At 36.1% G+C, this 13807-nt stretch overlaps 1 protein-coding gene and 1 pseudogene across 1 annotated transcript; one reads left to right on the top strand and one right to left on the bottom strand.

Moving 5' to 3' along the window:
• Nucleotides 1-386: 386 nt before the first annotated feature.
• LOC149403049 (uncharacterized) lies at nt 387-1872 on the top strand (annotated as a pseudogene).
• Nucleotides 1873-6145: 4273 nt separating this feature from the next.
• LOC149403048 (ARM repeat superfamily protein) lies at nt 6146-8794 on the bottom strand. The gene is made up of 9 exons (XM_089608118.1): nt 8660-8794; nt 8376-8498; nt 8077-8274; nt 7915-7993; nt 7702-7847; nt 7507-7620; nt 7244-7375; nt 6583-6696; nt 6146-6479 (listed from the first exon to the last, which is right to left on the bottom strand). Exons 1-9 carry the CDS (start codon nt 8771-8773, stop codon nt 6426-6428), a joined length of 1074 nt encoding a protein of 357 aa, XP_089464244.1. The 5' UTR covers nt 8774-8794; the 3' UTR covers nt 6146-6425.
• Between the last annotated feature and the right edge of the window lie 5013 nt (nt 8795-13807).

Here is a 13807-nt window from a genome sequence, read left to right as displayed (position 1 = left end):
TTTGATGAACACGAAGCAACATATTGAGACACTTTTCAACAAACAATCCAATAAAGACAAAGCCGACTATCATGCTCGCTTAGGGGCGTCTATCGATTCCGCTCGATTTCTTTTGCGACAAGGACTTCCTTTTCGTGGTCATGATGAATCTTCTAGTTCAAGTAACCAAGGTAATTTTTTAGAACTCTTGAAATTTATGGGTAACTTGAAGAAAGAAGTCAAAGATGTGACACTAGAAAATTCTCCGAAGAACGCTAAATACACATCACCTGACACTCAAAAAGATATTATTTATCTTGCCGCAAATGAAGTTGTCAATGTGATTATTAAGGATATTGGAGATGCTTTGTTTTCTATTCTAGTTGACGAGTCTCTGACATCTCAATGAAAGAACAAATGGCTATTGTGTTGCGTTATGTGGATAAAAAATGGTGTGTAATTGAAAGATTTGTGGGTCTTGAACACGTCTCAAGCACCGCGGCTACATCACTTAAGGCGGCAATTGATAGATTGTTCTCTAGATATGGTTTGAGCATAATTAGTCTACGGGGACAAGGTTATGTTGGAGCTAGTAACATGCAAGGAGAGTTCAACGGTTTAAAAGCACTTATTTTGAAGGAGAATCCAAGCGCATATTACATCCATTGTTTTGCTCATCAACTTCAATTGACACTTGTTGGCGTGGCAAAAAAACATGTTCAAGTTCTAGAGTTTTTTTGTGTGGTTGCTAGTGTGGTGAACGTTGTTGGAGCATCCTCCAAACGCTCCGACATCCTCCAAGAGAAGCAAATTGCTCACATTTCTCAAGCATTAAAAAATGGAGAGATTGAAAGTGGTCGAGGCCAAAATCAAAGTACAACTCTCAAACGACATAGAGACGCGCGTTGGGGCTCACACTATGGTACATTACTTAGCTTGCTCACTTTATTTTCATCTACTATTGAAGTCCTAGAAGTTATCGTTGATGATGCATCTAGTTGTGAGCAAAGATGCGAAACAACTAACTTGTTGGAAAATATGCAATCGTATGGCTTTGTTTTTTCTCTACATTTGATGAGGATGATATTGGGAGTTTCAAATGAATTGTCAAAAGCACTACAACGAAGAGACCAAGAAATTGTAAATGTCATTGCCTTGGTCAACGTTTGTAAAAAAAGACTATAAGAAATGAGGGAAAGTGGTTGGGATTCTTTTATTATCCAAGTGTCATCTTTTTGTGAAAGCCACAATATACAAGCACCCGACATGAGTGATATCTACGTACCTCGAGGAAGATCGCGGCGCAAGACTTATGTGACTACAAATTTACTTCACTACCGTGCGGGGTTGTATTACTCCATCATTGATATGCAACTTCAAGAATTGAACAGTCGTTTCAACGAGGTAAATACTACAGTGCTTATTTGTATAGCGAGTTTGTGTCCCGATAATTTGTTTGTTGCTTTCGAGAAGCAAAAGCTTATTCAACTTGCCGGTTATTATCCAAAAGATTTTTCTGAAATTGAGCTCATGGAACTTGATGATCAACTTGAAAACTATATTGTTGATATGCGCTCAAGTGTAGAGTTTTCATATTTAAACGGGATTAGTCATCTTGCAAAAAAAATGGTTGAAATGGGAAGAGATAAGGTGTATCATTTAGTCTACCGACTATTGACATTGGCATTGATTTTGCCAGTTGCGACTGCTAGCGTTGAAAGAGTGTTTTCTGGAATGCATCTCATGAAGACCAAGTTACGCAATCGTATTGGAGATCAGCGGTTGAACGACAGTTTAATTATTTATGTTGAGAAAGAAATTTTTTATTGTATTGATAATGAAGTCATTATAGATCATTTTGATCAATTTAAAACCTTTCGTGGAAATATGTAATATTTTTATCGAATTTGATATTTTTATTATATATTATGTATCTTTCATTTTGTTTAATTTTTTTTTGTCCCCCCTGAATTCAATTCCTGGCTTCGCCACTGCAACTAGGTACAAGGTGAAAATGAACAAAAATTATTTACTTACTTCTACAAGTAATGAATTAACAATAAGGTAAGAATCACATGTAAATTTATAACTTTTCACGCTCTCTTTTATGGAATCCAGATCTTCTATCCATTTTTAGTGTTTTTTTTCGTGTCACTCCAATCAAAATAAATCATGTCTTTTCTCTTTTATGTCATAAACATTTCTCCTCAATATCTTCAAAACTTTCTTCTTCTCTATTTTTTTATGGGGAAAATTTCTTGATGATTATGTTTCTATAATTCTATCAAAAGTGGTTGACAGATCTCAATTCCTGTGGATACGTATGTGTGTGTGTATATATATATATATATATATATATATATATATATATATATATATATATATATATTACACCACTAAGTGACCATTAATCCGTCTGTTTTGCACGGCTCAAAGCAAGGTTTCAAATTCCGTGGGAACCCCTCAGAAACCGTAAAAATGGAGCAGACTAGCACCGGGACGTTTAAAACCCATTTTCGTGTAAATTGTCGAGAATTAGACGGGAAGCGGTCTGGTTCCCGGTTCGAAGCTTTCCGACAGGCCGACGTTGAAGTCTTCTTCCGTCTCGACGATTCCCGACGTTGAAGTCACCTGGTTTTGTTGTCTAGTTTGTTTGGGAAGAAGACAATGAAAGGAGAGAGAGAGAGAGAGAGAGAGAGAGAGAGAGAGAGAGAGAGAGAGAGACTTTTGGGAAAAGCAAGAGCCAAATAAAATAAAGACTATGATTGAACTTTTGCTGCCAACACAATTCTTTTTTTTTTTTTTTTGGTAATCTATTTGCTTTCCTATTATATCGAGGCTAAGTAAATTGTAGGGAAGTTTTTTTATGTCACAATTTTTATTTAACATAGTAAATCATACATACTACCACGGAATTAGCCGTCAATTAACAAAGTAAATTGTAGGGAAGTTTTTTTATGTCACGCTTCTTTCTTTTTTTTTCATACGGGACCCAATAGTAAAATCATGGGCACTCGGCCTATGTTTACTTTCCGGGCGCACGCATAAAGGCATGATTAGTTCCACAAATCTCACTACACTGACCATAGTAAACCTGCGGCAAGTTCCGCCTTTTTATTAATGGCAATTCTAGGTATTTGTTTAGCTGGTTCGAATGAACCAACATTAAATACTTGAATAAAAATAAGCCGTAGGGGAGTCTCATAAAATGTTAATGAGAGAATAAATACCAGTTGATTGAGTTAATACGATCATAGTCTCTTACCATAAAAATGGTTGCATGCGCAGCAGCACCAACTATGAGAAATCCACCAATCCACATATGATGCGTGAACAATGAAAGTTGTGTACCATAGTCAGTGGCTAGATATGGATAAGGGGGCATCGAATACATATGATGAGCTACAATAATGGTTAACGTGCCCAACATAGCTAGGTTAAGAGATAATTGAGCATGCCAGGACGTTGTTAGGATCTCATATAGGCCTTTATGGCCTTGGCCTGTAAATGGGCCTTTGTGAGCCTCTAAAATATCTGTTATGCTATGACCAATGCCCCAGTTGGTCCTATACATGTGACCCGCTACCAGGAAAATGATTGCAATAGCTAAATGATGATGTGCGATATCGGTCAGCCATAGACCACCAGTTACTGGGTCTAATCCAGCTGAGACTAACCGCCCATTTTGAGAGACCATGGTCCAGGGCGTACATGCAAAACATTAAAAAGAATAATACATGGTTTGGAACGAGAAATCGAAAAATAAAATAAAAAAGTAATAAGAAAGAAAAGAACATAAAAATCTTTTCCTAATAGGAAAAGAGTACTAATATTTGAGAAACAAAAACACCATAGCAGTCGCTTTGTATTTATGTCACAAACTATACTAACTTCTTAGTTCTTGTTTTTTTTTAGTATTATCGACATTGAACATTAACATAAACAAATATTAATAAGAATTAATTCCTTTTTTACCCCCTGCACTCGTACATCGGTTACATTTCACCCCCTGCACTCGGAAATGTTGCAGAACTAATCTCAGAACTTAAACACGTGTTACAACTTGCCACTTCCGTCAGTATTTGGACGTTAAGTTTAACTTTTTGATGACGTGACAATATTTTAAAGGGTATAAGAGTATTTTCTATTATTCTAAGATTTAAATATTGTTATTAGATATATTAATTATTAAATAAATAAATATTTATATTATTGTCTCTCCTCTTTCTCTCTCTCTCTCTCTTTCCTTTCTTCTTATTTTCTTCTCTGCATTTTTTTCTTTCCTGGTTCGCCAGGGTTGTGTTTCCTGGTAAAAATTTATGGGTCTCTTTTGATTAAAAAAATTGAATTTTGAACTTGTGAAAACTTTTGTATATTGGGATTATTACCAATTTGGTTTGATCTCTGCTGGTACCGTCCACCGATGATTAGTAATGTGCAGAAAATCTTTGCCCTTGTGCTAGCTATGGAACATGGTCGCATAAAGCCGAGAAAAACCACCGGAGTTGAGATCGGTGGGAGATTTTGTGCGACGGGGGTGATGGGAATCCCGTCCCGCTTTTCCCTTTCTTCTCCAAACGAAACCCTACGTCCAAAGCCGATCCCAAGAATCTGAGAATCCAAGACCTAGTTTCGCTCAACAGAGTCTTTCTCAACACGTCGATCTCTCTCGCTCCGTCTCCTTTGGCCCATTCTAGTTTCTCGGCTCCGACGAGTGACGTTTTCGCCGGCGGCGACGGTTTTGTCGCGGTTACTCTGGGAACTTAATTGGATTTGGCCTTGACGGATTTCTTGATGGTGAGAGGCTATGAGATTGTGGTTAAAGGAAGCGGTTTGTTCTTCGAGGACGGGACGGTCTCGTCCCAGTGTTCGAGGATCTCGTTGAGCGCGAAGAAGGCGGTGAATGAGACGTGTGGATTCTCCAGCGAGGCAGAGGAGCTAAGATCAGCAAACATACTGAAAGAAATTCACCAGAGAAGTGTTCTTAGAAACCACACTGACTCTCTCTCTGCCATTAGACGAAGAAATCTCCAATCTCGACGACGAAGCAGTGATATCGCCTCCATTTTTCGAAGGAGTCATAGACCTCGGCTGTATCATCAATCCAACTAAAGGAAGAAAAAAGAAACAAAAAAAAATGGTAAGAAACAAAAAAAAAAATGGTAAGAAACTGCAAAGAAAAATGAAAAAGGCGGGACGGCAAACCTGGATTTCGAAGACGAGAAGAGAAGGCTCGGAGAACTTCTGAAAGAGGCGGGTAAGTCTCGAGACAGAAAGGCAAAGTCCCTCGAAAACCTCATCGATCCGAGCTCGAAGAAGACGAAGAAAGAGTCGACAAAGATGTGGCCGGGTTTGGGTTTCTTCATCCACAAGCTGATTTTCTTACTTGTGCACATTCTGTAATTTAGATCTTGTATAGAGTTGAAGATTTTTTTTTTTAATTTCGCAGGTTTTTTTTTTTCTTGTTTCTTGAGCTTGGAAATTTCATAATTTTTTTTTGTGTTAATTATTTTTATTGAATGTTTATCTAGTGGTGCGAGTTTGAAGTTCACATAAGCTACTTGTACATTTTTATCTTCATGATTTGCTTTTTCATTTTATTAAGAGAAGAAAAATGCAGAGAAGAAAGGAGGGAGAGAGAGAATAATAAAAATATTAAATTATTTAATAACAATTAATATATATGATAATAATATTTAAATATTAAAAGTATTTAGAATAATAGAAAATACTCTTATACCCTTTAAAATATTGCCACGTCATCAAAAATTTAAACTTAACGTCCGAATACTGACAGAAGTGGCAAGTTGTAACACGTGTCTAAGTTTTGAGATTAGTTCTGCAACAATCCCGAGTCCAGGGAGTGAAATGAAATCGAAGTACGAGTCCAGAGGCTAAAAAGGAAATTAATTCAATTAATAAATAACAAATTTTATCAAGTGTTAATATTTTTTGAATTATCGTACTATTATTAATTTATAATATTTGTTCACTGGATACCCCTTCGATAAGTCAGATATTTGTCGGTAACGATAAATATACCGACACGGTTTACCCTCTTTTTCATTGGATACCCCGGTAAACCAAAAATATCTCTTGGGAATTCAGCAAAATCCGAATCTCGGTACGACATCAAAGGTATTCGAATCATTGGCTCAAAGTAATCTCCAACAAGGTTCTCCCATATGGGAAGAATCAAATTATGCAAAATTGAATATTATGATCAAAGACCCGACTATAAATAGAAAACGTACAAAGTGAATACATATGGCACACATTTGCATATCCCAAATTTCCAAAACTCTCAACTTAGATCTGCTTTAAATTAAGCTGCTGCTAAAAAACAGATAACCAAGCAGGGCTAGGGCCCAAAAAAAATAAAAGAGAAGCATTAAAAATGAATCATAGGTGACAAAAATGGGTAATAAATATGAATCAACAGTTTGCTAGCTCGATGATATCTCGGTGGAAGGCTCCTCCGTCCCGCTGCTGTTGACCAACTGATAAGATGGTAAAAAAATAAGGATGATATTTACGTCAATACTAGTCAGTAACAAACCGGAAACAAACGAGTAAAAAAACAAGAGATTGAATGTTTTTTACCAATGAGCCTAGTTGTTCAAAAGCTCCCATTGCTTTGGGATCTTGTTCATCTTCGTACCCAACTTGTACTATCCTCGGTCCATTTACTGACCAAAAGGCTCTCCGGCCAGCCTCCTGAGAATCACAGGCCAGTCAGAATCAGTTAATGCAAAGAAATTTGGATCACTAAATTTTTACAGTCTACGAAATGCTCGTTTACGGGATGACAAAGACTCGCACTTCGTCTTCGTATGGAATCCTGGTTTTACCAAGGAAAAATAGAAATTTGACGAAAAAAAACTGAAGGACTTTTTTATTGTGTTTCGAAGTCATGGAAGTTTTAAGAAGGGTGAATTAAATTCCTTGCTATTTTCTTTTCTTCTTTTTTTTTTAATTTTTTTTTTGTTAGAAAAAATTAAGCTACACATTTGCCAACATAGTTCTTTTCCTCTAAATTTTCTCCCTTGAATTTTCTGCAACCCATACAAGCCACAGAAAATGGTGTGGATTTTTCGTTTTCTTTTCTCTTGAACCATGTCCAAGTTCCAAACAGGGAAAATCTTGATGTAAAAATAAATAATTAGTCATGTTTGGTGACTGGTCAGCGAATTCTCCATAGACGAGGCCAGATAAAATTGTGGGAAACAAATAGATAACACAGATTATTCTTATATGACTTAACCTGTAACACAATCAAGTATATCGATTCCAGAGCTTGGACGCGAATCTCGGGATCGGCAACCGATTCACGCTCAATTGAGAGAACAGTCCCGAGTTCCAGGGGCATCTTTGATGTGTCTTGTTCACTATAAACCTAGGAGACAAATTTAGCGAACTGTAAATTCTTTTTTCGAAATGTAAGTAATGATATATATATATATATATATATATATATATATATATATATAACACACACACACACAATGAAGCAGTAAGATAACTCACCTTGTTTCCAGAAACTGGCAAAAGTAGAGCTGGCCAAAGAAACTCCGACATTATAAGCAAGTTATGGACTTGACTCTCAGCTTCGAAACAACAATTGCGAATAGTTCCAAACACCTGTATTTTTTTTTAACAAAATTACAAAGAAAATAAAATGGAAAAAATTTCAAATTAACAGGTAATTAGTTGAAAACGTACTCCTTTTCTTCTTATCAAACTAGCCGAGTCATATTGCCTCATAATCTGCTTCAAAAGCCCGCGCTTAGGGTCAATCAAAATCTTCCTCCCCGCGACATTCTTCGAGATATTCACGAGAATCGAACCAACGTGTTCGAAAACATCCTCTGCCAAGCGTTCACCAAAGTCAAACCCACTATCGATATGATCGAGGTAGAACAAAAGTTTAATTACCGCTAGTTTCTGTGGAGGATCTGCAAAACGATCGGACGAGCTTCATCACGTTCAGTCCTTGCATCTTCTCGTCTCCAATCTACGAGGTTTAAAAGATCATAAATTGCGATTACAAATATATATATACATAGAGAAGAATAAATCAGTAAAATAACAACAGACCTGAAGCAAGGAAGCAATTCCAGAGTCCAATTGGGTGAGATTCACAAGAAGCATAACCAACAATTGCCTGATGCTCGATTCAGGCTTGTACAGCATTTCCATGGATACTTTAATCATTTCAATCTCTATCATCTTTTCTACCAAATCTGAATTTTGTGAAAGATTCACAAGTGCTTGAACTGAAGGTTCTGAAATCTCCTGAAAAAAAATTCATACATAACATAATTCCAATCAAACTTCAACATTTGGAAGTTGAAGACACGAAACAAATAATCAATTTAGGGTTAAGAGAGAACAACCTTATTCGCAGCCAAAAGCCGAGACAGCGATGGCAAGAGAGTCTTGGCATGGCCGGAGAGCGAGGTCAAGCCATCCTCAGACCCGGTTAATCCACAAACAATATCCACAGCCGCTTTTTTGATCTGTTACAGAATCGAGTGTATGATTATAAGAGTGGAATCAGTTTACAGCTATACTCGAACACGTATTTCCGTCAAAATCATCCACACAGAGAGAGATGGGAATAAAACTTTGTTTGACGAACAATTACTTCTTTGGCCGGGAAAGAAACGGAAGGCAATACCTGTGGAGATGGTGAAGATAGAAACTCGACGAGCTCTTCCAGTTCAGTCGCCATTGTTTCTAACTTTCTAAGCACTAAACAGCGAGTCTCTCCCTCTCCCTCTCTCTCTCTCATTGATTTAAGGCACCTCTTGGAAACGACGTCGTGTTTATTAATTTAGTAAGGATTATTAAGTTATATAGGCACACGGTTATAGTGAATTGAGATATAGCCCACCTTTCGTTAATTTCTTGTAAATAGCCAAGTTAACTTATTAACAGATTAATAAAATATTTATTTAATCCAGTCAAACATATAAAAAATGTAGTTAATAGGCTGTCACGTATGCAAGTTGGCTATTTGTAATTTACTAAAGGTTGGCTAATTTACAATTTCTATAGTTTAGGTGGCTTAAGTAGCCAATTTTTTTTATTTAATAAAGGGTCTATTAGAAAAATAACCAACTTCAACGTTTGTCATTGTTAAATAACCAACATTTTGTAAATCTTAGGTCAATAGTCACTTTTAAACCTAAATTTTAGGTAAATAGCCACTTTCATTTAACAAGCATTGACTATTTACATAAGATTTACCAAACGTTGGTTATTTAGCAATATCAAACGTTTAAGTTAACTGTTTTCCTAATTTTCTATTTAATAAAAATATTAATTTTAACAATTTATATATATATAATGTGTTTCAACTTTCAACTAGTTACTCCACTCGCTCCTTTAAAATTCTAGCTCAAATTTTATTTTATTTAAAAAATAGACCACCAGATAAATTAAATTAATTAAGAGTGAAATTAGCTCTTAGTTAATTTAATATACTACATACCTGATAACTTATTTTTTTTAATAAAATTAAATGAGCTACTTTTTAAAATTAGAATTGAGAATTGAACTAGTTACCCTGTTTATATAACTGGTTTCATGGAAAATGGAAGGAAATATGTGAAATTAACGAGTTAATAATACTTACTAATAACGGCTAAAATAAATTAATAAAAACTGGAAAAAAATATTCAATAAAAATGTTTTATTGTTGTCGCATAAGCTTGTTTCGGTTCACCGAAATATTGAGTAACGTACGAGGTTGTTCTATATAAAAAAATGTTTATTGACTCTGTCTGAAATTGGGCGAGATATATATTTACACTATTATATTCTCTAAGATAACGTAATAAAAAAGTATCCTGTAAAAAAAAAATTCACAAAGAAAGCGTAAAGCTAAAAAAAATATAAACGCTCGAAATTGAATATTGTAGTATACAAACAGTTTTTAAATTGCATAAAATAATTAGCAGATAAAGATAAAGATGGTCAGAATATTAGACACCACGTGACACGTCGACCTAAAAAATTGATTTACTCAAAAAGTTAGGCGACGATCGCGTGGAAAGGGACACAATGCATCCACCAACCGATGTGTCATGTTAATATCATTGATTCAGATTTTTGCTCGTTTTTAGCTGATCTTGACACTTAGAGCAATACAAAAATACACATTAAGACCACATTTATATTTTGTTTAGATTAAAAAAGCACACATTGTATCATTAAATATTATATTTGAGAGTTAAGTTTTGGGTTTGGGAGAAGAAAAGCTATTAGAGGTCGTTAAAATTTTTTGAGATTAAAAGAAGAAGAAACGTAGGAGCTTGTGACATCTATTGCATATTCATCACATCTACTCCATTTGTTCACTCTTCATTCTTTCTCTTTTCTTTATTTACTTGGTTTGAAAATTCAATCTATTGCTAGTTTCAATTTATCTTTAATTCTTGTTTGGATTAATTTGAGAAAGTTTTATCTTTGTTATTGATTGAGAAGTCAGCCAATCCAATCTGGGAAAGCAAACATAAAGATGTGATCTCTTCTTTGTGCATGATAAAGTGGTCAAGGGGATTGTAGTTTGATATACTCATACCTCTTCAGAGATGTACTTATCAGGGTTTGTTCTCAGGAGCCAATTTTTCTCATGACAGTCAAAGCTTTGAGTTGAAAATTGTTGATGCCAAAATCAAGCCTTAATAATCATGAGTAAATGATGAGTTTGATATCGTTTTAAAACTATTATGTGGATCTCAAGAATTCACGTAACAATAAAAGTAATCTCTGGATCAATTAATAATATATCAAAATGAAATAGAAATGAGAAACAAATTTGAAATAATAACGATAATATTATTCATTGGGTGATCCCGATTACAATGGTTGAACTCAAGATTATAATCATAAAATATATGAAAAAGTACGTACACTTCTTATGAGAAAAAATGAATTTATAAGCTGCCGACGTGTGCTTTCTTCATGGACACCTGTTGATTAGTTCATTTATGATCTCTTCTCGTCATGACATGTCTCCTGAGATAGTGGAACAACAAATGAAGACTTGGTGATCTTGTCTCATCATGACCAAACTCTCTACTCAGAAAGATCTCACACTACTACAAATACTATTTTTCGGTGCGGAAGACATTCGGGTGCGACTTTTCGCACCCAAAATTCGCACCAAATGAGTCTTTCAGGTGTGACTTTGTCGCACTCAAAGGTACTCTCTCTCTCTCTCTCCGAGTTCTCTCCTACCACCACCACCAGTCCACCGAGCCTCTCTCTCCACCGACGGGTACCACCACCATCGAGCGTCCTAAGGTGAGTTTCCTCTCCTTCTCTTTTTTTTCTTCCTCTTTAATTTCCGGCCAGGCGCAAACTCCGACTCCTCTTTTTTTTCTTCCTCTTTGCAGGTACCGCCCTTCGCAACCTCGACCTCAGCTCCAACGCCTTCACCGGCAACCTCCCTCCCGGCCTCTGCTCCCGCGACGAGCGGTCTCTCGAGAACCCTCGACCTCAACCCCAAATTTTCTAGGGTTTGGAACTTGAATTTGGGGCTTTTTGTGGAAATCAGTTGACGTTGGCCGTGTGTTGGTGTTGGCCGTGTGTTTTTGACGCTGGTCGTGTGTTGAGTTTGATTTTTTTGTGAATTCTGGATATTTGGATTGGGTTGTGTTTCGGCCGAGGGATTTGGTTATTTGGCCGAGGGATTTGGTCGCCATTTTTTTTGGTGACTTTTTAGGTGCGACTTTAGGTGCGGAAAGTCGCACCTAAATGTCGCACCCAAGACTTTTAGGTGCGGACTTTCGGGTGCGGAAAAATCGCACCTAAAGATATCTTTGGGTGCGAAAATTGACTTTTGGGTGCAAAAAAAGTCGCACCCAATGGTCTTTTTTGTACTAGAGCCATCGCGCTCAAATCAATGGAATGATAGAGTACCGTAGTACCCTTGGGCTATAAAAGCAAACTATGCAAGTCTAAGTGTTGAATGGTATATAAACTCTAGAGATAAGCTGAGTTGTTATCTTTTATTAAACATATTGATGATAGATTTTCACATGGTAAAGGTTGTTAGGAGTTTGTTAGCTAAATAATCGATGTATTATAACTCTATAATTGTCTGAAGCACAAGTTATTGAGAAATTTCTTCATCTCTAAGAATCCAATATTGAGATTATATGAACTAAAGAATAAGATACTCTAAGGATAAAAAAATTACCTCAAACTCTCTTGTCAAAGTATCTCTATGCCAAAATTGAAAACTTAATAGGAACATAAACGGTCAAATATAACATGTAAAGAAATAAAAATACACTATAGTTTGATGGCTGAAGTAAGTTGAAGGACCACTATATTACGAATTTTAGGGTAAGGACACTTAAATAAAAGGGCTTTGTTATAATGTAGATAATTTCAAACGTGATTTTAAAGAACTAATCAACGTTTCGTTTATTTTGGTAAATCGATCATTAATCAAAATTGACGTATATAAATACTAAGGACAATTATTGTAAAATCCTATCTTATTATTGAGGTCAAGTCTTCAAATGTAATCATATTTTAAACATGCGTAAAACGTTGGCTAGATTGTAAATCCAACGTTTTAAGTGACATATTCCATGAGATTTTTAAAGAAATGTGTAATTTTTAAATATGGTTTTGTTTTTATGAGAATTTTAAGAGATTTGTAAACAAGTAGCCCATCTAATAAGGTGAGATTAAATTAGTAGCCAAACTATTAATAGAGTTCTCCAAAATGCCATTTTTCCCAATTTCACTTATCTCCCACGCTTAATATGTCGCTCTCTCGCCAAAAACCTCTCTCCGATCTTCTCTTTGATTCTCTGCTCCGACCGTCCGAGCCTCCGACGCCGCCGAAACTACCTCTCGCACGACAACCACCTCTGCGTTGACGAATGCGGTGATGATCCAAACTCCTCCTCCTCTTCTTCTTCTTCTTCTTCTTCTTCTTCTTCTTCTTCTTCTTCTTCTTCTTCTTCTTCTTCTTCTTCTTCTTCTTGTTGATGAACCTCTTCTTATTTTCGTTCATGTTCTCTATCGAAACCACAGCGCAGTTGTTGCTAACCTTCTTTTTCTTCTTGATTTCATTTATGAGCTCACTCAAGTAATCTCCGGAATCGAAGATCGGAGCTCGATCCGCGCCGAAATCGACCTTGTCGATGTAGATTTCGTGATCAACGGGATCGATCTGAGGAGCGACCGTGAAGATCTCGGTGATCGATCGCTTCTTCGTAGGCCTCGATTTCACCTTCGCTGAGACCTGAAAGCCTCAGACGGAGCCGCCGCATCTGTCGTCTGGACCGAGAAGAGACGCCGGAGAACGAGAGGTTGATTTCGGAATTGGGGCTTTGTGATTCCAAGTATTGTTTGAAGATCTAGAGGTGTATTAGAGTGGTTTTTATGCTCAATTATGTGGAGGATTTCATGATTTTTGGACTGGTGGTGTTTTGGTCTCGAGATTTTTTTTTTGTTGGCCGTGTAAAATAGTTGGCCATGTGGTTTTGGCTGGGAATGAAAGAGAAGAGCGATATAACAGTAAATCCGATTTACTGTTATATTTACCATAGAAACGAATGATTTACTCAATGGTTAATATGATTTACTGTCGGATTTTTAGTCCTCGATTGTTCACGGAAATAATTAGTAAAACGTATTTACTGTTAGATTAACTAGTCATATTTACCATAGAAATGAATGATTTACTCAATGGGTAATATGATTTACTGTTGAATTTTTAGTCCACGATTGTTCACGTAAATAATTAGTAAATCGTATTTACTGTTAGATTAAATAGTCATATTTACCATAGAAACGA

This window comes from Urtica dioica, chromosome 3 (genome assembly GCF_054948205.1).
Source record: "Urtica dioica subsp. dioica isolate 48M chromosome 3, U.dioica_male_clone48M_v1_H2, whole genome shotgun sequence".
Taxonomy (NCBI): domain Eukaryota; kingdom Viridiplantae; phylum Streptophyta; class Magnoliopsida; order Rosales; family Urticaceae; genus Urtica; species Urtica dioica.
The sequence above is the reverse complement of the archived record's forward strand: the minus strand, read 5'-3'. Positions and strand labels throughout refer to the sequence as shown.

Excerpts from the sequence above, each read along its gene's own strand:
- LOC149403048 (XM_089608118.1), bottom strand. The coding sequence starts at position 8,773 with ATGAGAGAGAGAGAGGGAGAGGGAGAGACTCGCTGTTTAGTGCTTAGA. Across the intron at positions 8,499-8,659 it reads TATCTTCACCATCTCCACAG|ATCAAAAAAGCGGCTGTGGA; the intron begins GTATTGCCTTCC and ends ATTCTGTAACAG. Across the intron at positions 7,376-7,506 it reads TGCCAGTTTCTGGAAACAAG|GTTTATAGTGAACAAGACAC; the intron begins GTGAGTTATCTT and ends TTTGTCTCCTAG.